Consider the following 27500-nt stretch of genomic DNA (forward strand, 5'->3'; position numbering starts at 1 on the left):
ATAGATTCAAAGCAGGTCTGTATTACCATTGCTGGCTGTCTGATTGATTATTGCTTATAGCAGCTTTAATGTGGTTTAAATATGACTCAATAACATTTACTTACAATTGTTATTATTATTATTATTATTATTCCATCCATCCATCCATCTTCAACCGCTTATCTGGAATCGGGTCGCGGGGGATAAGATTTCCACTTCCCTTTCTCGAGCAACATTAGCAACTTCCTCCTGGGGGATCCCGAGTCGTTCCCAGGCCAGTTTGGAGATATATCGCCTATTATTATGAGTCACTAACCTTAAAACCAATACAACTTACTTCTGTCTCATTCATACAATAATCAAGAAAATATATATATATATATATATATATTTTTAAAAACATTCCAATATATTTAATGATATGTTAAATTGGTTGAGTATGCAGACAATTAGTCAATTATGAATTAGTCAATTATCAATTCAGTTATCGATATCAAATAATCCCGTACAGTATATTATTAATATAAGTAATCCCGTAACCACTAAAATGTTTTGCCTTTGACCTACATACTGTAAGCAGCACCTAACGGGTTAATATTATAAACTGATAATCATGGTAATGGTTCTGGTAATTATGTCTATTTTTATTTTCTCATGAGTTTATGATTATATATCTCTGTTGTTGGGCAGAAACCAGCTATGGCAACATTAAATGAGGAAATTAAAAATAAATCAAAAACATGTCTTTAACACAACACTGGCTGATCAAAGTTGTACATTGTGAGATTGATACTTGAATGTGTTCTTATATTATTATCACTTTACCCATATACAGCTGGTGTGTGTGTGTGTGTGTGTGTGTGTGTGTGTGTGTGTGTGTGTGTGTGTGTGTGTGTGTGTGTGTGTGTGTGTGTGTGTGTGTGTGTGTGTGTGTGTGTGTGTGTGTGTGTGTGTGTGTGTGTGTGTGTGTGTGTGTGTGTGTGAACTCTCCACTGGGTCATGTTGTCATGTGATCTCTGCTTCAACTCCAGTACTACAGACAGATATAAAGTCGATTATATGGATACTCCTAGTAATATATTACTTCACTACAAATGGAAGTTGCTTGTAGATCTGCTATTTTCACTAATATACTGTGTGACCCGAAACCCTGATGACCTTGGGATACATCACTGAGGATACGTCCCAGGTGCATCCATGCGATGTATTTTTGTTTTAGTTATTCTATTTATAGTGACTCATAGGAATAGACTACGTGACAACCAGGAATAGTCTGGTGACCACCGGAGAGACGGGTGGCAGCCGGAATGTAGACGGCACCCGGGAGCAGTAGCACTAGAGGGCGCCGTCCCCCTGGGTCACAGAGTTATTTTTGAGCGGTGCACACCGCTCCAATGACTGGCCGAGTGTGTCCCTATGTCCCTATGAACAGCTGCAATATTGCTGGGTGGCCTAAAGTGGCACTGTTGAGCAGCCTAAAACACACACACGCACGCACGCATGCACCCACACACACTCCCCCCACTCAGTTCGCACAGGTGCAATTTTCTATAGTAATATATTAATTTTACTCATGTGGTCCTGTGGATATGAAGCTTCAACTGACGGTGAAACAGCACTCATTTAAAAAAGATTGTATTCCAAACACAAACGTTATCAAATGTAACTCAATATCATAAAGACGTTAAGAACACAGAGTCACGTACCTGACAGAATCACCGGGGTGGTTTACTTTGTTTATGTTTGACAGATCTCTTCCTGGAACAACAGCAGCTGAATGTGAGTCAAACCTGAAGAAAATCTACACTGTGGAAACTGTCCAGGTAACGCACGCATGCACGCACACGCACACACACATGTACACGGCGGCAGTGGCTCAGGGGTAGAGTGGCCAGTAGAGCAGCCAGATGGGAACCGCGGGGTTCCCAGTTCGATCCCGGGCAGTGTTGAAGTGTCCTTGAGCAAGACTCTGAACCCCTAATTGCTCACGATGAGCAGGTTGGTGCCTTCCATGGTGTCCTCCGCCATCAGTGTACTGTATGAATGTGTGTGTGAATGGGTGAATGTAATGCACAATAACTGTAAGCGCCTTGGTAAAAGGTGCTATAGAAATGCATCATTTCGCCATACATTGGACATTGGACATGGTTGGTTTCTGCCCGACAGCAGAGATATTTAATTGGAAGTACGTAAAGTAATTCCCTCTCTGTGTTCTTTTTGTTTGCGCAGAACTTCTGGAGAGTTTACAACAACATACCTGGAGTGTCCAACCTACCTCTGAGATGTAGTTACCACCTGATGAGAGGAGAGAGAAGGCCTCTATGGTACATAATTTATATACAGTAAAAGCAAGAAACCAGTAAAAGTGAGAACAACGGGCGCCCGGTTTGGGGCCGGGGGCCGAGGAGGGTGAGGTGGTGTGGTTGTGGCCGGGGCAAGGTAAAAACAAAAACAGCGCACTGGAGGCCGACGGGCCCCGCCAACGGCCGTCGATCGCCATCCCAGTTCCACCGGCGGCCGGGGGGGGCATTCCATCTCCCTTAGGGGGGCCCGGCCTCAAAGGGACCCGTCCCGGACAGTTGATTAAGTCGACTGAATGGTATTTTGGCAGGCCGTGATGGCGTCATAATGCCTGGTTTACTGTAAACGTAATAGCTGATTTACAAGCTCACACAGTGAACATCGTTTGTCATCTGCTTGTTTACAGGGAGGAGGAAAGCAACGCCAAAGGTGGAGTTTGGAAAATGAAAGTCCCAAAAGAATCCACAGTAAGTGATTACTCACCACACTGACTCCTTTCTACTATACTGTATCTTTTAAATCACTCTTCAGGTCTAGTCACTCTTAAGGCAGGGAGTGACTGACACGCCTAGTAATTCATTTTCAATGAGAGGCGTGCATTTATGTTGGACGCGCTAAGCATATTTTCGTGGCTGCGGTCCTCTGAAAATGTTGCGCGCGTGCTTGTTTCGTGCACACGCCTGCAGCTGACTAGACCTGGATTGTGTTGAGCTTTGAGCTACGCATGCCACGCCCCTCGTGAGCAGACCTGTCGTTGATCCAGGCGACAACGCCTGCGTCACCCGCTCCCCGTCTGAAAGGACCTTTAGAAAAGTTATGTTCCCGAAAGTATCCTATAAACTTCATGGTTATTTCTTGACCAAATTGTATAATTAGCTCATTGTTTATTCACTGTGAAAGTTTTTATGATGTGTTCTGTTGGTGACTCATGTTTAAGAAAGTAATTTTTCTAATAATGATTTTAATTATGTTGATGAGAGACATTAATCCATCTCTCATCCTCAGTCTGCGGTCTGGAAAGAGTTACTCCTGGCAACCATCGGAGAGCAGTTCACTGATTACTGTGCCTCAGGTACTGATTACTGATTACCATTACTTAAGTTATTACTGATTACAATTGTATTACTTATTACTGTGACTCCTTTCCAGTGCAAGTGTAATTTTCAACTTTTTAGAGCGGCTTCAGGATTATAACAACGCACATTCCATTTTATGTTTATATTATAATTGATTAGCAGAAACATGAACAGCCCGACTTTTGATTAAAAATAAACAAAAGTATTGGTAGAAGAAGGCTTATTCTCTGCTAAATATGTGCTTGAAAATGTTTGCCCTGCCGCTGTGTTTTCGTCACAGAATGACACATACTGAAGTCTTATGTGGGTGTCATTAGTAACGTCACCCTCTTGGACATCACATCACATAATATTCAGATCGTCATAATAATAGCAGCAATAATAAACAATACGCCATAACATTTCATCATATGATCAGGCATAATTCATAGCAAATAATAATAATAATAATGTTATGACTGGTAAGTGTGACCAAAGCGCACAGCAAAGAGTAGGTAAGGTGAACCCTGAGGGCATATTTATTTACAAAAGTATTTTGGGAAAAGAAGTGGAGTTGGTGTGGGTTGGTGGCTCCGCTGTTGGCTCAACTTCAGCTTGGAGAGGAGAGGAGAGGAGAGGAGAGGCAGGGTCAGTAAAAAATAACCACCATAGGAGAACAACAGAAGGCTGGAGTTGTAACAGGCTAAAGTTAAACAGCTTGGTAAAGCCAAACAATAGTAAACTACAACTTAGGAAAGCCTGGTCTGTGTTCCTAAATTGCCTGTGTGATCTGGTCTAGGGCGTGATCTAGACCAGATGGTAAAATAAAAAATAAAAATAAATTGCATATCGCATTCCGGTTGGGTTTTTTTGCATTGCTTAGTTTTGGTAGCCTGGCTAATAAGCCAGACTCAAAACACCGGCAGGCAATTTTCTTTTGCCAACGCCTGATTCGCGTCTGGCTTTAGCCAGGCTATAGTTTTGGACCCCCTGTTTGTTTTTAGTCTCGCCACTCGCTACGAGTTGGAATAAAAGGTGGATACCAAACAAACGATTCCAAGAAGTCTTGAAGAAACTTGTTGGATACATACCACACCGCATCAAGACTTTTATTGGGTAGGTCCCCAAAAATGATGATGCCCTTGAACACAGGGAATTTTGGTATACTGATTCCGGTTTGGGGGTTCTGGCAGCTGGCCTGATGACTACAAAGTTAAACCAGTGACTACAACATGACGTAACTAAAGTTACCATCCACTCCTGACTGGATCATAAACAAATATGGTTTGCCTCCCAGGCTAGCGAAGGAGGGGAAGGGGGGTGTGCTGCGTGTGGACGGTGCCGCAACAATAATAAAAGAATAAAGAAAATAAAGAAAATGTTCAAATGACTTCAATAATAATTATTATATTAATAATATTGTCTCGTAGAGGATGAGATCATCGGGGTCAGCATTAGTGTCAGAGACAGAGACGACGTGATCCAGGTGTGGAACGGTAACTCCTGTTATGCTAACGAGGCTAACATCCTGGGCCGCATCTATCAACTGCTGCCAGACATCTCCTTTAAAGCTGTCTTTTACAAACGTGAGTATCTGCTTTTAAACTACTACTACTAAGGATAATTATAATTCACAATTTTCCTTAAAAAAGCCTTTTCAGAAAGCCTTTCTGACAGAAACCCTTTCTTTCCATCCATATTCTTCGAGACACACGTGTGTATTTCGGGGCATGTACGATTCCGCCATTGCTTCATATAGGGTGAAAATAACACAGCTTACCATTGGAATTGCACTAGGGAACCTACACATGGTAACATTTCATGTTTTGTTATTTATGTTATTTTATTTTTTTGTCATAGCACAACATATGATGAAGTATTGTAGTGCAGGTGATTGCAACAAACAGATGCAGTGAAAAATTAAAACGGGACCGCCAAATATCCTAAACATTCTGAGATAGGCCTCACAGCCCCCTTTCCACGCCCCCTTCCGGAGCTAGTGGTGTCATTTAACCATTAGCATTTACACATTTTTTCTCTGGAGAATCTAAGTACATTTCCTAATGTTAAAATGTCAAAGACCGATAATAATATGAAGAAAACACAATGGTATAACAACTCAAATAAGTAGAATAAACCTTACCTTTACTAAACAGTAGTTTGTGGCTTGTGAAAATACCTCTTTTAACATGGAAGCCTATGGACCGCAGAAAAAATAACACCACTAGCTCCAAAAGGGGGCGTGGAAAGGGGGCGGGGAAATGCTGTGAGATAGGCCTATTCTGCCAACAATCATTATTTGAGCCACACATCCGAGTTTTCGCGGGGTCAAACAAAGAATCATGTGATGTTGATCCCCTTCCCCTATTGGCTCATTCTAGGACATGACGTATGTGTAAGCAGAAGAATGAGTTGCTAGTAGTTGTTTGTTTGTTTTGTGCTTTCAGCCCATGAGGAGCACCATGCGTTTGAAGGAGGACGCTCAAGACATTAGCGGCAATTTTCTGCAACCTTCTGAAACACTGAGACTGCCTTCTTTAGTTGCTTCTAGGTTGCTGTTGTTTTTTCTATTGTTCAAATGTATTTTTGGGGCCTTTTTCTGACTTTATTGATACAAATGGTGAACTTACACAGGAAATGGATGAAGAGAGAGATGAGGGGAGTGACACAGAGCAAAGGTCGTCGGGATCGGGAGTCGAACCCACGACATGCTGTCGGGCGACCTATAGCCTATAGGGGCCCGGACGGCTACACCAACCATCCGGGCCAGTTGCTTCTAGGATTGTTTAGAAGCATGGCACATGGAAGGGCTTAGGAACCATGATGCATGGTGCCACTTTGAAGCCGTGGGTCTAATGCTGCATTCACATGGGCTCAGGCAAGCGGTAGACGGCAAACCGGAACTCATTTTGGTGGAGGAGGACGGTAAACGGGACGTGCCGGCACGGCAGCCTGTCAGTCAGAACCAGCAACTGTAACGGCAGATGGCATTGCCGTTCAAAGTTGAAATAGTAAATATTTTTACCGTGATACCAGATGGAATCTAGAACCGGATGTTATGTAACTACATATCGCAGGACAAATGTCATCATTTTGCCGTCCTGCCCTTCCGTCAGAATTTTAGATTTTAGATTTATTTTACCGTGCCATCCAGCATGTGGTGCCGTCTGCCTACGATTGCCTGAGCCCATGTGAATGCAGCATTAGGGGATATACTGTGATGCTGTGTTCACACTGGTGGGGGCGACAAAACACTACGAAACAAACCAGCATCGTGATCGGATCCACTGATCCGAGTCACTTCTCAAGTCACAAACGACGGTACTTAAATAATTAAAGGGTTAAATAGAACTGGGAATTGTTTTTATATAAGAATTCCCCAGTTCAAATGTGATTATTTTGGACAGTCCCCAGTTCAAATGTGATTATTTTGGACAGTCCCCAGTTCAAATGTGATTATTTTGGACAGTCCCCAGTTCTTCAAATGTGATTATTTTGGACAGTCCCCAGTTCAAATGTGATTATTTTGGGGGTTCACAATCTGAAAAGGTTGAGAACCACTGCTTGGATACAGGATAGGCTGGCACTGGGCACTAGGGGCATCTGGGCACCTCCATGTGAAATTGGCTATTTTTCCAAAATCATCATGTGTTCCAAAATACATGGTGTGAACTTGAACGGTTACGGTACATCATTTTTTAGGCTTACTTTTATCGTTCAACTTCGTGTTTATGCCCCAAAATGACTGGATATACAGCTTTTGTAGCTATTTGTTGCAATTGTAGAGATATTAGACCTATATTGTCGAATGACATGCATGTTCTAATCATGTATACTTTACTTTACCTTTAAAAAAAATCTAAATAGTTTATTTTGGAGGATAGAAAAAGACCAATTTAACACAGGTGCCCACCTAGCCTTTCCCACTGCTCTATAAGACCTCTGAATGTGTTAATATGAGATGAATCTACAAGACCTCGATGTGCGTCAACGTAAGATGATCTCCAAGACCTGTGAATGATGTGTGTTAATGTTAATGTAACATAATGTCAAATGTTATGGTTTGTCTAAAAAGCAACACTGTTTGTACATGTTTTATAAGGACACATTTTGGGACATCTTAAGCCGAATAGATTTTTTTTTTAAAGAATTAATCTGCAAAGAAATATATCTTTGACTTTTAATGAAATTTTATTGCATCTTGGAGTTCTTTGTGATAATGCAATATGAGGCTTTTCTATGAGTCATATTTTGTATATTAGAGCCTTAATATTTTAGCTGTCTGCTGTAGAGAAATATTTACTATGAGATTGGTCATATTTACGGTTTGATGAAATTATATTGCACATCTTTATGTGTGAGAGGATTGTGAAATAGTATTTTGTTGTTACAATGATACAACCGTCAGCACACGGAAGAGTCACTAAGAAATGCATGTGAAACTGTTTCCCGTTGGTGATGTTTTTATTTATTCAGGTTGTAATCAGATTGATTGATCAAGTTTTTGATCAGGCTGCATAAGGACACAGAGACACAGGGACATAAGCACATATAAGGACACAGGGACATAACGACATGAGGACACAGGGATGTGAGGAGACCGAGACACAGGGACAGGGATTATTCCAGACTGCGTAATCGCAATGCGTCATGTAATGATATGTAATGGACACATGAGATGAGATGAGATCTACAAACAATGATGAACTAGTCATTGAATGTCAGTGGCCGCCTTGTGGATTTGTAGGTCTGTTCTTTTTTAAGAAGTATCAAGGGAAATACATTTAAAATCAAAACGAGACTTTGCTAGAGGCTTGTGATGTATAAATGTGTTGTTGCACACATGAAAAGACAATGTTCCATATCTAGACATGTTTAGTGAAAAATAAATCTCAAAGCTGATAAACTGATATATGTTGGAACAGTGCCTCCTGGGGTTTACAAGCGGTACAGAACGTGACGGTTCAAATTCTATCCTTTATTTTTCATGTCAGTTTTCCACATATTGAAGAATAAATACAATGCTTTATAAGCTTCTTTGCTGCTGCTGCTGCTTGTCATTTCTACATTAAAATAAATGCTCCATGTTTGTTTGATGTTTTAAATTTTTTTCCAATAGATTGACAGCAATTTTCGGCTGATTATAGTATTTATTATTATTATTATTATTAGACACATGAATCATACATAAAAGAAATGGTTTAATATTGAATAAACAGCACACATATCAAATAATGAATAATACACAGAAGGATTGCCTGCCTGGAGGCTAATCTTTCCGGTGATAAAATGGCCACCAACGTAATCAAAAAAGTCAACCAAAGAACAAGATTCCTTTACAGGATCTCCTCACTGGTCGACAAAAACACCTTGAAGACCTTAACAGGAGCCCTTGTACAAGGCTTCTTTGACTATGCATGCACCTCCTGGTACCACAGCACCTCAAAGGCCCTTAAAACTAGGCTCCAGACCTCCCAAAACAAACTGGTCAGGCTCCTACTTGGCCCCCCGAACCCACCTCACCCCTGCCCACTTTGACAGACTGGCATGGCTTAGGGTCGGCGACAGAGTACAGCATCTTGCAATGGGTCTGGTCCACAAGATTCGATACTCCACCAAGATACCCATGTACCTGTGTAGATACTTCCTTAATGTTAACGAAGTCCACACCCACAACACCAGAGGGAGTGCAACGAATCATGTTCAACCCAGATTCGGCACAAACAAGGGACTAAATTCTTTTCGCTCCTATGCCACCAAAATGTGTAACGCCCTACCAACAGTCATTAAGACATGCGAATCCCTTGACTCCTTCAAAACCGCTCTCAAAGGGCACCTACGGATGGCTGCAATTCGAAACTGGCCCCCGTAAAATCTGAATCCCCCCCCACTGCCCCCCCCCCCCTTTTCCCCTCACTGTATATGTTTCTTTTCCCTTTTTACCTCCATTATGATGAATTCCTGTACTGTTCTTTGTCTATATAGAAGTGTCTATTTGTACGTCTCTAAATGTTTTGATGAATTGAACATGGTGGACCCTGTTGTAAACAAGTGTAATGCTTAATTGGGTCGTCCACTCACAGTTAACAGCCTTTGTATTGAGTTTGTGCTTGAAATGTACTGTAATTCTGCAAACTTAATACAATTTTCAATCAATCAATCAATCAAAGCCTGCCTGAGCCTGCCTGCCTGCATTCAAGCTGATCTGGAACGCTGCCACGGCCTGGTGGTGGTGGTGGGCGGTGACGTCACCATTGTTTACTTTTTCCGTTGGCCCCGCCCCCTGGCCGTTAGCATCGTGCGGCTAGCAGTGTTAGCTCCTCCAGAACGACACACACATACACACACACAGACAACAGGCTGTTCAACCGGTACGTTTTCATTATTACACTTTAATTAACAATATGATTGATTGGTGTTGTGTCGGCGTGCGTGTCTATGAGTGTGCGTGTGTGTTCGTATGTGTGTAATGTATTAAAAGGTACGCTAAAGCCGTTGTGTTGTGTTGTTTGTGTTGATTCTCCAACAGCTTGTTGTGTAAACATTAATAAATGTTTTATTATTATTTTATGAACAAATAATTTCTTTATAAATGCTGTCGCTGGTCCAAAAGAGCAGATTTACAAGCTATCAACACGTTGGTAGCTTGTAGATCTGCTCTTTTTGACTGGATATGAAAATTAAGCCTGAATAGCAATTGTTGTAAATGTATAGCTACAGAGTACACAGTATATACTATATTACTATAGTACTGTACAGTATACAGATTACTACACATTATTTATGTAGACAGTACAGCTAGATTACTATGTACACAGAGTGGAAGTGTATCTGTTAGAGGAGAGTTATTATATAGCCATTACAGATTACATTATGTACTGATTGATTGATTGAATACTTTATTAACAGTTTGCAAAAAAAAGGCCCAGAAGAGTACAGTTTAATCCAAACGCAATGCTAACTCGATGAATTGAGACACTAATGGGTTTAAATCCTCTTGTATTGAGCTGTACTTTCCTGTGTTTTTCTTCTGCAAACTGTTAATAAAGTATACTATTCAATCAATCAATTAAAGGATGGAACCCAAGAAAGCACTATGGCTTTTCTGTCTGTCTGTCTGTCTAATCTGTCTGTCCATCCGTGTGTGTGTGTGTGTGTGTGTGTGTGTGTGTGATGTGGATAGATATTTTTGAGGGGTGCTAGCTATCCCCTCCTATATGTCCAGCTTTGTCCTAACACAAACATTGAATGCCATTGACAATGAATGGCCAGCTTTTGAGTGTTTGTGTAAACAAACATTGCGTAACACAAACATTGATGATGAAGGTGAGGACGCACATTGTGATTGGCTGGAATGAGATGATGTATGATGATAAGAGCGCCCCTCACTTCACACAGGTGTGATTTGTATTAGACAGAAATGCAAAACAATGAATATTAGGGGTGCGCGATTATGACCGATATCCGATCTCCGATTATTTGCAGGGTCATATTTGCCAATACCGATTCTGACCGATTCCGATATTATACAGAGGACCACAATGGAAACAAGCCTAGCTATAGGGGCTTGGCCCAAAGTCTGTTAATAAAGTATTAAATCAATCAATAAATAGCCTATACTCTTTTCCAAGTGTCTGTTTTCACAACTGAATGACTGAATGAATGAGATGAGTACACAAATTAAATGTAGAAAAGTTTATTTTTACTTAAGATTGACATCATATTTGATTTGGCTTTTGTTCTAGACTAGCGGTACTAGACACTTTTGATTTATATTGAACTCATTGATGATCTTTTACATTTTTTATTTAAAAATTGCTGGTGAAAACCGATTAAATAATCTGTATTATTTTGAGCATTTTTTATGGCCGATATGGCCTATTCCGATTATGCTACAGATTAATCGTGCATCCCTAATGTATATAGTCAAACACTTTGTCTGAAAGGATTACACCCAAAATGTCCTTGCCGTCTTGTTTCAATTGGTGTGTGTGCGTGCGTGCGTGCGTGCGTGCGTGTGTGCGTGCGTGCGTGCGTGCGTGCGTGCGTGCGTGCATACAGTATAGTTATTCCTATTCTCAGCTGTCGTTCTCATATATGTTACAGTTCAACATATATGTACAATGTCAGGTACATTTTAATGTAAATATAATGTTATATATATATATATATATATATATATATATATATATATATATAAACATTATATTTACATTAAAATGTAGTTAAAGGACTTAAAGGACCACTTCACCACTTTTCAACCTATCTTCATGTAAATAGGTCCTCACTAATAATCATGATAATTAATGGCACAAGGAGGGCTGTGGGCAGTTTAGAAACCCGTCCACCAGTGACATCATCGATGGGGAATCCAAGCTAATAGAAACTGCAGGGTTTCTAGTCCTGAAAAGTTGCAATGCGAAAATGGAAGCCATCGCTCTCACGATAATACAAATCTAAAACTTTTTGTAAAAAAACTTGTTTAAAAATGATCTGTCTAACGATGATGTCAATCATGTCACTGGTGGACGGGTTTCTGAACTGCCCACAGCCCTCCTATGAGACACAGACTGAGTAGAAAAAAATGTGCCAGGTGCCATTTTATCATGATTATTAGAGAGGACCTATTATATGAAGATCCCTAACATTTTAGTCTAGTTTTTATTTGTTGACCAAATTCTCAGTATATTTAGTCATAGTTTTAGTCATCATAGCTTAGTTGTTATTTAGTTAATGTCATTGAAAAAAGTTAGTCGATCAGCATTTTTGCTCATAGTTTCAGTCAATGAAATTGAGTGTCAAAGACGCTGAACCCATAGTTTTGCTCCCGATGAGCAGGTTGGTGCCTTGCATGGTTTGATGATAGAAACCGGGAATACATACCCCACCCTAGTATGCAATACCCGCTATATCCGTTGTCATAGTACTCTGCCTGTCTGTGCAAGTCCTTGTGCAGGGAATGTCTGAAGAGTGTAAACTGACTTAGAAAAGAGGACTGACTAAGTAATCAAATGGCAGGTGTGTGGAATAAGGCTGGGGTTGCAATCAATTGGCTCAGGCAGAGTATCATGGAAATTGCACAGGTGTGGGCTATGGGGACTTAAGGCCTATAGTCATAGTCCAGTTTTCGGTGAAGAGGTGACCACCGGAAACTACAACATGACATCACAACCACGGTGGTCACCGCTCACACTGCTCACACATCTGTCTGTTTTTACTATAACCACCATTTCCAAAACTGGATTATGAGTAGGCCTTTAGGCAAATTAGGTCCACTGGCAGAGCCTGACCAGAGCCTTCTGTGGCAGTACAACCTTGTATCCGACCGACTCAAGGCTGGGCACTGCACTCCACTCCATGTGGTGGTGTGGGAGTGGAACGCGTGTGTAGAATTTGAAGTCGGTGGGGCAAACGGTCACATAGATTACAGACGTACTACAGACACACACACACACCTCCTTAGGGTGACCCTGGTGAACTGGATGTTCTGGGGACCCCCACACGGAAACATTTCGGACCGTTTCGGAACCGGGCCGGCACCCTGGGGCATCCTGTGGGTCTGGAACTTCCGGGGACCCCCACATGGAGTTGCACAACTCACTCATTGAAGTTGACAATTGAGTACCACAGACGAATAACAGTCTAAGTCCACACTATTGATCCATAATATATAAATGATAGATAAGGGTTCAGGACAACAAGGCCTTTTCATGGAGGGGTCAGTCTGAAATTTGGACTTAGACTGTTTTTCGTCTGTGGTACTCAATTAATTATCACACAAATAATTGTGATTAACGATTTAATTGTGTTTTTTTGCAATCCTGGTGCTGGGGGTGACGGAGGCGTTGCCAAGCAACTGGGCCAATGTTAAAAGTAGATTTTCGGCTAAACCGTTCCATATTTGATGTAAAGCTTTAGGTACGAACATGTTCGTACTTAGCAGATAACGTACCTAGAGGGGGTGTAGGAATATGTTCGTATCATTTTTTTTACTTTCCAAAACAATTACAAATAGTGGTAATAGTTGCTCTACAAGCTCATAACACGTCTTCGTGACATGTTGTAAGCTTGTAGATCAACTACCGCTATTTTAGAAAAATGTTTGAAAATGTATGTAGGCTACATTTTTCAACATGGAAACGATTGACGATCATGAAAAAAATAATTGCGATTATCTCAAATAACTGCGATTATAGGCCTAGTTATGATATTAACACATTTAGACCGTAGGACGTGTGGAGCCGTCCTAGCTAATCCAACCGATGGATTGCGAGGGCGTGTACACATGTCCTAGCGCATTTTCATTGATATCATTTTTTTCCTTTTTTTGGGGGGTTGTCCTCTCCTTCTGCACCATACTCCTTGCTGTCCGCGCATGCGCGCTGCCGTTCACTTCCCTGTTTACCGCTCAGAAAGAATCCCTCGTATCTCCTAATCTAGGGAGCTCTCCGTGGTTTTGACCAGATGGATATACTAAGCTCTTCATTTCTGACTTCAACATGCCTCTCGTTTAAAATATGAACGCGAGGGATTATCGAGCGACTTTATCGTAATCATAGCGAGGTAAGCAAGCAACATTATTTCTCCCGGTTTTTGTACGGAACGGAAGGGGGGGGGGGCTTTCAGAGTAAAAGCTGCCATATATGCGTGACATATATTTTGAAAGAAATCCCGGCGCTGATTGTATTTTAAGTCGAAAAAAGAAGTGCGCATTGTCGGTCGTTTCCATTCACTCATAGGAGATACAAAATAAGCAGTAGATGGCACTATTTTGCCAGTAAAGTGAGCCGTATGTTAATATGACATATTTTTGAGTGGAGCAACCACTCCCTTATGTGTGGGTGGCTGGCTGGCTGCCTGGTTCTGAGCACGAAAACAGCATGGTTGTTTTTCACCACCTGTGCGCAACCTAACACACACACACACACACGCACATATTAACTGTATATATGATGATTTTGGGTGTGCCAGTATAGTGACAGTACAGTACAGTAGAGGGACCCCCACACGGTAACTGTCATTTCTCAACCGTTTCGGATGTGGGGCGGCTCCCCGGAATCGGCTCGGTCCCCTGGGCGTGTTCCTGGGGGTCTGGATGTTCCGGGGACCCCTGGAGACCCCCACATGGTAACTCTCATTTCTATACTGTTTCGGATGTGGGGCGGCTCGCTGTAACCGGGCCGGCACCCTGGCCATGGTCCTGTGGGTCTGGAACTTCCGGGGAACCCCCCGGGGACCCCCACCCAGAGTTGCACCACTCACTTCACACGGGTGTGATTTTTCTTTTTGATGTTCTTTTATGCTATACAAAAATATTATACACGGACTGCCTGGTTGGCAATTGGGCTACAAGTCCTTTATGCTGTGTAGAGGCTGTCCGGGGACAGGTTTTTGTCCATCGGCTCCTCGGAATTTAATTAACTATTAAACTATATAGCTGGTAAGACTATAATCACTAGATTGTAGCATGAATGATTATTAAAGTAATTTCCTGACTTTCTATTTAAGGGACATTCAACTATAAGCTGAACATATTAATAAATAATAGCCTATAATAAAGATGTTTTTCTCCCCGACTGCCTGCTGCTCCTCGCAAACATAACACACGCATCATATATCTAATATATGCCGCCCTATAGCTTACTGTTGCCTGATTTGTGCTCCTTACCACGTTACAGAACTGATTCAACGCATCTCATCCGCTGTGATATTGTAGGCTACATCGTATAATGTTATCTGTGCCACACCAACGTGCGACGAAAAGCAATCCAGGCTTGAGTTGAACTTGTAGGCTATAATATATTCGGGCGCATGTAGCCTAAGTCGGGACTCAATTGGAGCATAACGTTTATATATAGATTGATTGATTGCAGCTGTAAAACAGTTGTGTAACTTGTGTTTCATCAATGAATAGAAGAATAGATGAATCATGCATGGATCGAATATATGCAGGAACCATGCATTTAAAACATCCTTAATTGGCGGGGAAGATTCTATATGGACATATAGTGTGTGTGTGTGTGTGTGTGTGTGTGTGTGTGTGTGTGTGTGTGTGTGTGTGTGTGTGTGTGTGTGTGTGTGTGTGTGTGTGTGTGTGTGTGTGTGTGTGTGTGTGTGTGTGTGTGTGTGTGTGTGTGTGTGTGTGTGTGTGTGTGTGTGTTCGTCACCTATAATAGTGTTTTTTCCGATAGCCAGCCAGCAGCCACCCTCTGCAGGGCCTCGCAATAAACACGCACGCACGCACGCACACACACGACTGTTGCTTGATATGCGCTTCTTAAAGGAGAATTCCATGCTAGAAGGCTTTCTTACCTTTATTTGTAGTTGTTACGTCCCCACCAAAGAGGTCCAGGTGTTATTTTGTGCAAAAGTGCATTATTGGCTATTTCCCCTAATATAAGCCCTCAATGGGGGTTTGGTTTTTGTGCTAATTCGCTTATATCCATCGAAATAAGTAGTAAACAAAATAACACCTGGACCTCTTTGGTGGGGACTTAACAACTACAAATAAAGGTAAGAAAGCCTTCTGGCATGGAATTCTCCTTTAATTAACACGGTACATTGTGTCAGAAGTTCAGAACTGATCTATAAGCTGACAACGCGTCTCATCGGGCACTTGGTCTTGTACATCGTATTTTATCTGCATAGCACCATCGTTCGATGAAAGGTAATCCTTATACATGCTTATACACAGGCTTGAACTTGCATTCATATTCGGGGCGCATGTACAGTAGGCTACAGGGGTATAAATTGGTCGTTTATATATTGATTGCACTATCATTGCAGCTGGTACAGTGTACGTCTCTCATCAATGCAAACGGCAAAAGCCGTTCGTTGTTTCATCACGGTTGCTTGCAACTTATACCAGTTGAAAAGCATCCTTAGGGGGCACGGTGGCACAGTCGGTAGTGCTGTCGCCTCACAGCTAGAAGGTCCTGGGTTTGATTCCCGCTCGGGACGCTGTGGGCGCCGGTGGTGTGTCCTCTCCTCTGCGTCATCAGTGACCATACCCGAGGCGGGGTTGGCGAAAGGGCCCTTCTGTGTGGAGTTTGCATGTTCTCCCCTTGTCCCCTAGGGTAGGTACCCTCACAAAAAACATGCAGTAATCCTGGTCTCTAAACTGCCTCCCCCTGGCCAGCCGCGGCTCCTGATGGAGGGGAAAGGAACTGGTTGGAATAACGTGTTCCTTCTACACACTACGTCCAACCAGGGAAACTCCCCCCTGTCAGGTGTAAAGGAGCAACTTGGACACGCATGCATGAAGGAAGCATGAGTTCAAGTCTGTTGCTCTCCCCAGGTTGGCGCCGAGGGTGTGTAGAGTCCAGGATCACATTAGATAATTGACACAGGGGTGAAAAATGGGTTACAAAATCGTGGGATAAAGATTCAAATTCAATTTTCGATGAAGTCCCACCGGAAATAATATCGAATGTTGCGCAACAGACGCTCCCAGCCCGTTGATATCACTATATCTCCGTCCTTTTATTAACACTCCGAACGCCCAGGACGAAGTTCTTTGTCCTTTCTATTAGTAACGCCCGTCGCCCAGGACGAAGTATTGTCCAAAAGACGAAGTTTATTGATACGAGAACAGATCGCATGGCTGTATAGCCCAGGCGCGCCTCCTGGGCTCTCCTCGGTGACGCGCAAGAGTGAGACGTCATCGAAAAACTCCCTCCTCTGTTTAGCTGATGAAAACGAAAATCTTAAAACGTTCATAAATCGCGATCTAAATCATCCCGTCTTTTTCTGAAAAAAGATCCTGTGTTAGACGGCGCTCTGCGGTCCAGTCGCTAGTCTCGATAGATTTATTCTTGTCTCTCGCTGTTGTCGATCGACTCTAGAGTGCTGTGGCTATTGTTAGCTGCTACACAACATCATGAACTTCCGGCCGGTCCGTCCGGAAAAGGCGCCCGTGTTTATAAATCGACTGGGCGCATGAATGTAATGGATTAAATAGTTCCGTGCAAGTGTTAATCTTCGTCCTGAGCGCTGGGCGTTACTATTTGATAGGACGGAGAACTCTGTTTATGCTGCTCGGGGTGTTATGTGGAATGGAACATTTCCCGTCAGTTAGTGTGTCAGGCACCATATGGTACCCAGGTCTCGTGACATCATGTGACATTATCAGGGATGTAGATGTGGAGACCCTGATGTCATAGTAAATGCGACCTGCTGTCGCAGTTAAGCCCATATCTGGAGATCCCTGATGTCATCACTATTGGCCAGCAACTGTTACTCTACATCTGACCTCAAACCCTTTGATTGATTGATTGAAATTTGTATTAACAGTTTGCAGAATTACAGTACATTTCAAGCACAAACTCAATACAAAGGCTGTTAACTGTGAGTGGACGACCCAATTAAGCATTACACTTGTTTACAACAGGGTCCACCATGTTCAATTCATCAAAACATTTAGAGACGTACAAATAGACACTTCTATATAGACAAAGAACAGTACAGGAATTCATCATAATGGAGGTAAAAAGGGAAAAGAAACATATACAGTGAGGGGAAAAAAGGGGGGGCGGTGGGGGGGGATTCAGATTTTACGGGGGCCAGTTTCGAATTGCAGCCATCCGTAGGTGCCCTATGAGAGCGGTTTTGAAGGAGTCAAGGGATTCGCATGTCTTAATGACTGTTGGTAGGGCGTTCCACATTTTGGTGGCATAGGAGCGAAAAGAATTTAGTCCCTTGTTTGTGCCGAATCTGGGTTGAACATGATTCGTTGCACTCTCTCTGGTGTTGTGGGTGTGGACTTCGTTAACATTAAGGAAGTATCTACACAGGTACATGGGTATCTTGGTGGAGTATCGAATCTTGTGGACCAGACCCATTGCAAGATGCTGTACTCTGTCGCCGACCCTAAGCCATGCCAGTCTGTCAAAGTGGGCAGGGGTGAGGTGGGTTCGGGGGGTGAGGCCAAGTAGGAGCCTGACCAGTTTGTTTTGGGAGGTCTGGAGCCTAGTTTTAAGGGCCTTTGAGGTGCTGTGGTACCAGGAGGTGCATGCATAGTCAAAGAAGCCTTGTACAAGGGCTCCTGTTAAGGTCTTCAAGGTATTTTTGTCGACCAGTGAGGAGATCCTGTAAAGGAATCTTGTTCTTTGGTTGACTTTTTTGATTACGTTGGTGGCCATTTTATCACCGGAAAGATTAGCCTCCAGGATGGAACCTAGGTAGGTAATTTCATCTTTACGTGTGATAACATTGTCACCCACTCTAACCAAGAAGCCATTTGCCTTGCTGAGATTACTATTAGATCCAAAGAGAATGGATTCAGTTTTTCCCAGGTGTAAAGATAGTTTGTTATCAGCGAGCCAGGTGCAGATTCTACTGAGTTCAGAGCTGAGGGCATTTTCAACCTGCAGTTTGTCCCTGTCCGAGACCAGCAGTGCCGAGTCATCTGCGAACAGGAACAAGTTGCAGTCACAAGCTGAAGTCATGTCGTTAACATATATTAGGAACAGTAGAGGCCCTAGTATGCTTCCTTGTGGAACGCCACAGCTCACTGGGAGGGGGGGGGACAGTGTTCCGTTCACTTCCACCATATGTGCTCTCCCCTCCAGGTAGGATTGCATCCAGCTCACTGATGTGCTATCGAAACCAATTGCTTTTAGCTTGTTAACCAGTATGGAGTGGTTCACTGTGTCAAAAGCCTTTTGGAGGTCCAGCATGACCATGCCGCAGTATTTGCCAGCGTCCACCTCTTGTTTGATGTGGTCGCTCAAATAGAGAAGGCATGTGTCAGTGGAGTGGGATGTTCTGAAGCCAGATTGGAACTCGTACAATAATTTATTAGTGGCAAGATACTTTTCAACCTTTTCAACTTTCCATCACTTTCGAGATGGAGCTTAGAATAGAAATAGGGCGGTAGTTGCCGGGGTCTAATTTACTCCCTTTCTTGTGCAGGGGGGTTACTTTGGCCAGTTTGAAATCTAGGGGGACCTGTCCCTGTTTGATGGAGAGGTTTACTATGTGGGTGATGATTGGAGCTATAGAGATGGCTGAGTCTCTGAGAAATTTGGAGGGAATATTGTCATGGCCAGTGGCCTTGTGGGGTTGGAGGGCACTCAGTTTCTTAAGTACCTCATCAGTTGTTACCATAACTAATTTAAAATCGTCTTTACAAACACCTAGGTTTCTGTAGAAGGTTTTAATGTGCTCTACACCAAAGAGCCCAGAGTGGGAGGGCAGATTGTTAACCAGCGTTGTTGATATGTTTGTAAAGAAGATGTTCAAGTAGTTGGCCACATCAAGCTTGTCAGTGATGAGAGTGTTGTTCGCTTTAATGTTTATGTTTGAAAACCTGGTTTTCAGTTTCTGACTATAGCCTAATTGGTTGTTGAGTAGCTTCCAGAGCTCTCGAGGATTGTTTTTGTTTTCCTCAGCTTTATTATTAATGAAGTTACTTTTGGCGGATTTGATCATGGCAGTAACATTATTTCTTAGCCTGTTTCGTTGGGTTTTTAGGTTGTCCAGCTGAGCTTGGAGACCCCTGTTGAAGCGCTTGGCAAGCTTTGACTTGCATTTTAGAAATTCAGAGCATTCTTTGTCTCTGGCATTCGTTGCAGTCATTATGTCCGAATTCATCCATGGCTCCGAGCGGGTTTTGACCCTGATGGTTCTCAGAGGAGCCATGTAGTTCAGTACTGATGTAAATTTGGTTTTGAAGCCAAGCCAAGCTTCTTCGACAAGTGTGCTTTTAAGCTCATCGGACCAATCCAGACTCTCCAATTCTTGGTTAAAGGCCTCACTAGAGTAGGTTTTGAGGTCCCTTGATATGACTGCTTTGTGGCAGCCAGACTTTGGTTTTTGTTTTTTGCGGGTACAGAATATCATGAAATGATCACTAAGCCCGCATACAATAACACCTTTCTTGGAGATTCTGGATTTGTCCGAGGTCAGAATGAGATCAATGACAGTTTGAGTAGAAACACACACTCTAGTGGGTTGGGTAATAAGCTGGCTAATACTATGCAGATCACAAAACCTACTAAATTATTTGAAAACAGGCGTCTCTTTACGCTGTATGTCTGTATTCAGATCGCCCATCAGGATTTTCTCTGCACCCTCCTCCTCAGCTAAGCAACCCTCAAGAATATCATAAAAGCCTTGCTGATCAGGAGGTCTGTAGACTGTGCCAACTAGTACTGATTTCGCATTTTTGAAAATTAATTCAACCCACACAGTTTCAATTTCAACATGCTGTAAGTCAGTACGGGTAATGAATTCAGTATCTTTGTGGATATACATGCAAACACCACCCCCATTACGGTTTCTATCATCTCCATAGATCTCCATATATGGATATATTTCAGAATCTGTTCTGACATTCCATATGTTGATCCTTCCCCATCCATCCTTCCTCTTCGATGTCTCCCTTTTGACTTATGTCTTATGTCCATTCAAATTTCAAACTCTAGACGGGCCTGCCCCAAAGTTATTAGTGCAGCCACGCCCGGCAGCCGGTGAAAACTAGAGTTTTCAACAGGCCCACCTGTCCATTCAAACTTTAGATGGGCCTGCCCCAAAGTTATTAGTGCAGCCGCGCCCGGCAGCCGGCAGTTCTCAACAGGCTCGAAAATTAAGGCCCGCCCTACCTGGGCCCTCATCAAACCCTGTACAAGAGAATGTCCCCACCACTACCACCCTTAGATCTCCATACCTGTTCTGACATTCCATATGTTGATCTGACCTAATCCCCTGTACACTCAAGACATGCTCCTTATATGGCCAGTACAGAATTCATTCCATGTTGATCTGACCCCCCATGCCAAAACGCCAGTGCTCGCCCAGCAGTCTGCCGTCAACGAGGCGGATGCGTGCATGAGGTCGCTTCTCGCCCTTAGGCATCTTATCTTTTTTTGGCCCCGTCGTCGAAGCATCAAATTCGGCTCGTTTTTAGGGCTAGAAGCTTCAACTTTAAAAAAAAAAAGATTGAAAGTCACCCCTAGCTTCTATAGAAGGTATCATGATGACTGTATAGATCCCACCTGCTCACTGCCTGTTCAGCCTTCAGTGGGTTAGGGTTAGATTATGATATTAAGAGTGCTTCTATAGAAGGATATACAATATATCAGTGGGTTAGTGTTAGGTGATGATATTAACAGTGCTGTAGAAGGATGTACAGAACAGATCACCACCTGCTCTCTCTCTCTCTCTGCCTGTTTGCCTTGTTGTTTACTGAGTCAGTGATTCATGAATCGTGGAGCTCCAGCACATGGCTTTGTAGGGTAGCAGAGCTACAAGCTCTCAACATGTCATGGAGCAATGCGTTGTGGGCTTGTAGACTAAAATAATATTAATAATAATATTTTGACTAAAATAAATTGTGGAAAAAATAATTAAAAATAAGAAACTATGTGATACTAGGAAAATAAGATTTTGTTTTTCATGTTTGAATTTCCTGCCATCGAACACAGCTTTAAATATCTACATTTATTTGGGTCAGTCCTGGTAATTAGTCCCTAAACCTTCTAGATTCTAGAAGGCACTGTTAATATCATAACTGATCATAACCTAGGGTTAGGTTATGACAGGTTATAACAGTGCTTCTTTAGAAGGATGTAGACCAGATCACCACCTGCTCTCTCTCTCTCTCTCTCTCTCTGCCTGTTTGCCTTGTTATTTACTGTGTTTACTGTTCGGTTCAGAGTCTGACTCTCTCTGCATAGTGCATACACATTGTAGCGCTGAGCGGAGTGGAGCGGCCTGCCGGGCCGTTTATCTTTCTCCACCTGGTGTGTTTGCACATAAACACCACACAGCCTGGCCCGGGCCTGTGTTTACAGTAGCCATGGCAGCAATCACTGACTTCTCCGACAAATAGCAGCGTTTAGCGCCGTTAGCGTTAGCTGTGTGTGTGTGTGTGTGTGTGTGTGTGTGTGTGTGTGTGTGTGTGTGTGTGTGTGGAGGAGAACTTGGTGTTCCTTTCCTAAGTAAAGTAACAGTTGTTGTCATCTTGTGGCTGATTTAATAGATCATAGGCCTATTTCTATAGCTTACTTTTATGATTAATTGAAAAATCAAATCAAACTGTTTATTTATTATTTTGTCTTTGTTGTACCATGTCTCATGTTTAAAAAAATGTGAAAATAGCAGATCTCCAAGCTCACATCATGTTGCATCGTGAGCTTGTAGATGTTGTTTTTAAAATAAGGAAATATTTGTTTCCTATTCGAGTAAAGTTGTTTTTTTCATCTTGTGGGCGATTCAATCGTAGTCCTATTCCTGTTAATATGATAATATTTTGATTAGTTTCATATTAGTTATATTAGTTTCACAGAATAGACATATTTCATGGAATAGCTTGAATGCGTATTTAGATCTGTACTGTAAGGATTGAAGGGAGGGGAGGGACCAACTGAGGCTGTGTTTACTGCTACTTTTTTATTACATTCCACTTGTTGTTCTGATGCAGGTCCTCACTTAACTACACTGCTGCTGTCTGTTATAACCTCTGTCTCTCTCATTCATTGCAGGTGACTCTCGCCCAGATGCATGAGTCTGGGTCAGATCAGACCAGCCAATCGCACGTTCACACAGCCACAACCAGGAACTTCACAGACAACGATGATTGGCTGAGCTTCAACCAGACTCCTCCCTCTGAGGCGCCCAGAGCCAATTATCCTCAGCAACATCATCAGGTCAGCATCTTTCACTGGCTTGTTAAGACCGATTCATAGTCTTAAGACTAATTCATAGTCTTAAGACCAATTCATAGTCTTAAGACTAATTCATAGTCTTAAGACCAATTCATAGTCTTAAGACTAATTCATAGTCTTAAGACTAATTCAGACACCAATGCACATGGGTGTTACTGTCATAGAGTTGTGAGTGAGTGAATGAATGAATGAATGAGAGCTGACTGTCCAGGTCAACACCAAGGTTCTGAATGGATGGATGGATGAGAGTTGACTGTCAGGACAACACCAAGGTTCTGAATGGATGGATGAATGGATGGATGGATGAGAGTTGACTGTCAGGACAACACCAAGGTTCTGAATGGATGGATGGATGGATGGATGGATGGATGGATGAGAGTTGACTGTCAGGACAACACCAAGGTTCTGAATGGATGGATGGATCATGGATGGATGGATGGATGGATGGATGGATGGATGGATGGATGGATGGATGGATGAGAGTTGACTGTCAGGACAACACCAAGGTTCTGAATGGATGGATGGATGGATGGATGGATGGATGGATGGATGGATGGATGGATGGATGAGAGTTGACTGTCAGGACAACACCCGACCGTTGGAACAGAAGTCACAGGAGTCTGTCTGTGTTTGAGCGAAGTTGTTTGGCGGCCGTACTCACGTTGCTTGGCACCCGTTCTGGGATACAGCTGTTTTGACTAAGGTTTTACTAAGAGTTGAAATGGCATAGTGGACACAGACAACACAGTACTCACTTCATTCCGTTACTATAGTATATTTGACGTTTTGTTGGCGGTACAGTGAGACCCTGGTTACTTAACTCACTTCACATGTATTCATTATTATATATAGTTAATACTGTAGCCCTCAATGCCCTCGTTGTTTCATATTCATAGTTCAGGATGGTACTGACTCAGACTCTCAGATGTTTTTACTGAAGGGCACTCCTATTTAACCCATTTTGGGCGGGAACCCCTTTTGGTGTTTCAAGCATTCTGTTATACTTTAGCTATTGAAAAATAGCAGATCTACAAGCTCATAGCGCGCCACCGAGTGGCGCGCTATGAACTTGTAGGTCTGCTATTTTTGAGAAATCGTAAAAATGCGGCACACATCTTTGAATAGGTATATATTCTTTCAGAGCGAACATTTTATTTTATTTCGACGTCAGGCCTAAATGGGTTAAAGGTATATTCAGTGATATGACTTAATTCAAATATCACTTATTTTTCCTTTTTTTCTGGATAATCCTCCCTACTATAGAGTGTGCTGACCATATAAGGAAATCCTCCCTGTCCCCAGTGAGCCCCTGGGGTCAAAAAACCCTAGTTTCAGTTTTGGTGGCGGGTGGCAAAACCTTCATCCAATCAGGATGAGAGGGGCCTTCCTCCAATCATGATCGAGTGGGGGCGGGCCTTGGTGCACATGCTGTTGGCCTGTTGCACTTCCCCCCCACTGTAGAGCGTGCATGTGCACATTTTGTTACCGGGGCGGACTGGGTGGTTTTCCAAATCACCCAAATCACTGAATGCTCCTTTAAGGAAGGCTTGTCTAATGTCACATAAACGACCTCCTACTTTGTTCTTCTGACATCTTCACTCTACTGCATGTAGTTTGTTGACCCTGGATAAGATCTTCTACTAAATGCCTGGATGGTGAAAATGTCATTTGTAAATTATTGTGAAACCATTTGGAATGTGTTTAGTTTGGTGTTTAGTTTTGCTTGTTATTTAGTTTTCTCCTTGTCTTTGTCTGTTTTCGTTGTTCTTATACCACTGGTCTGGTAAGAAAAGGGGTTTCTCTTCTCAACAGCACTTATATCAATATTCAAAATAATTTGTACATTTGATTGACAAAGGAATATAAAACCAACATATAATTAAACGGAGGGTAAATAGTCACTCACAGTAGCGTGCAAGCTAGAACATTGTTGTCTAAATAACATTCTAACAATTGTGGCCAAGAAAATAAAACAAATCTAACAAAAGTGTGTGTGTGTGTGTGTGTGTGTGTGTGTGTGTGTGTGTGTGTGTGTGTGTGTGTGTGTGTGTGTGTGTGTGTGTGTGTGTGTGTGTGTGTGTGTGTGTGTGTGTGTGTGTGTGAAGACGTCAGCAGTTGCATCAGATGCCATGCTGTTATATGGAAATGTGTTCCTATCCTACCTTGTTGTTTACATCAAGTTGTTTTATTTGCTCTAAGGTGACATGCTGCTATATGGAAATGTGTTCCCATGGAAATGTGTTCCTGAATTGTTTACACGAAGGGTGTGGCGGTGCATTTCATCCAGACAGGAGAGAGAACTCTGTTTGTGTGTCATCACTTCCAGAGAATGGCAGAGATGGATGACGCAGCGGGGTGAAATCAGCCCTCAGCGGCTTCTGACCCTCACTTTGAGTGGCTCCGGAACGCGGTAGCCTCGGGTGTCTTTCTGACAGAATTACCAGTCTGGTAACGGCCTTTCTGACAGAATTACCATCTGATTAACACGTTGCCTGCGTTATAAATCAATCTTTAACTCCCGTTCCCTGCCGATGTTTTTCACCAACCTTTGAAGAATCACCACGCCGTGATTCAACCATACCTCCATTTCATGAAAGTCCGCCTGAAAATAGTCCCGTCGTTTGTGTTTGAGTTGTATGTATGAGTATGATGAATGTGTTTGTGACAGAAATAGCAGTCTGGTAACTGCCTTTCTGGCAGATCTGTCCTTGACATGAAAAAGGTTGAGCACCACTGACATAGAAACATAGGTTTTTCAGAAAACGTATTATTTAGAAGTCCTTTTTTTAAAGAATAGGCCTCAGGTCTAAATGGGTTAAGTTAAAGGGACCCTTTTTGCAAAAAAAATATATGTTAATGACGTTTAGAAGATTTAGAACACTTTCCTGGGGGTCTTTATGTGTGTAATTTGTGGTTTTAGATATTTTAGATTTGATCAGTGAACCCCAGTGTCTCTGATGTCATGGACACTGGGCTCACTTACTTCCTGGACTACATGTTGTTCCAGCAAGACAGCCCTCCCCCTATCCACAAGGTGGAGCAGTGCACCAAAGCATTATGGGAATTGTAGTCCAGGAAGGAAGTGAGCCCAGTGTCCATGACATCAGAGACACTGGGCTCACTGATAAAATCTAAAATATCTAAAACCACAAATTACACAAATAAAACCCCCCAGGAAAGTGTTCTAAATCTTCTAAACGTCATAAACATATATATTTGTAATATTTTACCCCCAAACCCCAGCACCAACCACCGTTGACAAAAAAAAAGGAGAAAATATAGTAATGATTATAACAATTAAATACAACATAAACATCGATCGAACAAATTGTAAATAAATAAAAATAAATTAATCCCTCCCAACCCACCCCGTCATAGGCCTGAAAAGAAAAAGAAATGAGCAAAGATTTCAACAAAAGACCAAAAAAGAAAAAAGGGGATTATACAGATATAATTAGTTATATATGTCATGCTAGTTATATAATAGAGGTCCTAACTTGATAGAGAATATGGTTCCAGCTATCTAATGTTTGATAGTTTGCACCATTTAATCTAGCTGTAGAAAGCTCCATTGTTACAACATCAGTTAATAACTGTTTCCAGTGATTAAAGGGCAGAGAATGTGGAGCTTGCCATCGCAGTGCCAACATTTATTTTGCAGCGGTACTTCCTGCCAGCCAGAATCGTCTCTGAACAATACTTAAAGTTAAAGAATCATCATTAAGGAGCAATAATTTGGGACAACAGGGAATTTGTTTTTGTAATACTTTAGATAGATCATTAGTTATCTGTTCCCAGAAACCTTTGACTGTGGGGCATTCCCACATCATATGTATAAAGGTACCAGTAGTATTTAAAGAACAGAGTGTACAGTTTGGTGGGATAGCACGTCTCATTCTATAAGCTTTCTGGGGGGTTAAATATGTTTTATGGACAAAATTGAAATGAATCTGCTGATGATTTGGGTTTCGTGATGCCATAATAATATTTCCCCAAACTCTTGTCCAATTGATAGATAGATGATGTTCTAATCCCAAATCTGTGCTCCAAGATTGGATAACGGGTATTAACGAAGTACATCTTTGTGATAGATCTTTATACATTATAGAAACTTGACCTTTGGACAGACCTGCAGTTTTTTTTAGAGAAAGTAACTAAGGGGTGAGTAGCTGGTTTGGTCCATGGAACTCCATAGGCTCGCATAGCCGAACGGAGCTGAAAATATAAAAAAAGGAGGTACCTGGTAAGTTATCTTTCAGATCTGAGAATGATCTTAAACCATTGTCATCCATAACATCGGCAAGTACATGAATGCCACAATTGGACCATGATTGAGCTACAAAACAACGGCCTCCGCTAAGCAATAAAGGGTTATGGAATAAGGGAGTCTGTTCATGCCACTTAGTATCCCATTTAAGTAACTTTTCATATTTGCGCCATAAAGATATGGCATGCAAATTAAACCAACTCAACAGAGGACGAAATGATAACGCTTGAA

The 27500-nt window shown here is 42.2% G+C and overlaps 2 protein-coding genes across 4 annotated transcripts in view; both read left to right on the plus strand.

Annotated features, from left to right (window-relative positions):
* Positions 1 to 7477, plus strand: part of LOC306936724 (eukaryotic translation initiation factor 4E type 3) — an 8311-nt gene extending 834 nt beyond the window's left edge. For both annotated transcript variants that reach the window (XM_079520338.1, XM_079520339.1), the window contains exons 2-7: positions 1730 to 1802; positions 2209 to 2303; positions 2687 to 2747; positions 3286 to 3352; positions 4766 to 4921; positions 5783 to 7477. In XM_079520338.1, the coding sequence (XP_079376464.1) occupies positions 1730 to 1802; positions 2209 to 2303; positions 2687 to 2747; positions 3286 to 3352; positions 4766 to 4921; positions 5783 to 5829 (499 nt within the window). In that variant the 3' untranslated portion in view covers positions 5830 to 7477. The remainder of the gene's footprint in view (positions 1 to 1729; positions 1803 to 2208; positions 2304 to 2686; positions 2748 to 3285; positions 3353 to 4765; positions 4922 to 5782) is intronic.
* Positions 7478 to 9574: 2097 nt separating this feature from the next.
* The window catches only part of LOC306918504 (forkhead box protein P1-like), a 54125-nt gene continuing 36199 nt past the window's right edge, over positions 9575 to 27500 (plus strand). For both annotated transcript variants that reach the window (XM_079496080.1, XM_079496081.1), the window contains exons 1-2: positions 9575 to 9706; positions 22820 to 22984. In XM_079496080.1, the coding sequence (XP_079352206.1) occupies positions 22835 to 22984 (150 nt within the window). In that variant the 5' untranslated portion in view covers positions 9575 to 9706; positions 22820 to 22834. The remainder of the gene's footprint in view (positions 9707 to 22819; positions 22985 to 27500) is intronic.

The sequence above is a fragment of the Electrona antarctica genome (genome assembly GCF_951216825.1).
Source record: "Electrona antarctica genome assembly, chromosome: 2".
Lineage (NCBI taxonomy): Eukaryota > Metazoa > Chordata > Actinopteri > Myctophiformes > Myctophidae > Electrona > Electrona antarctica.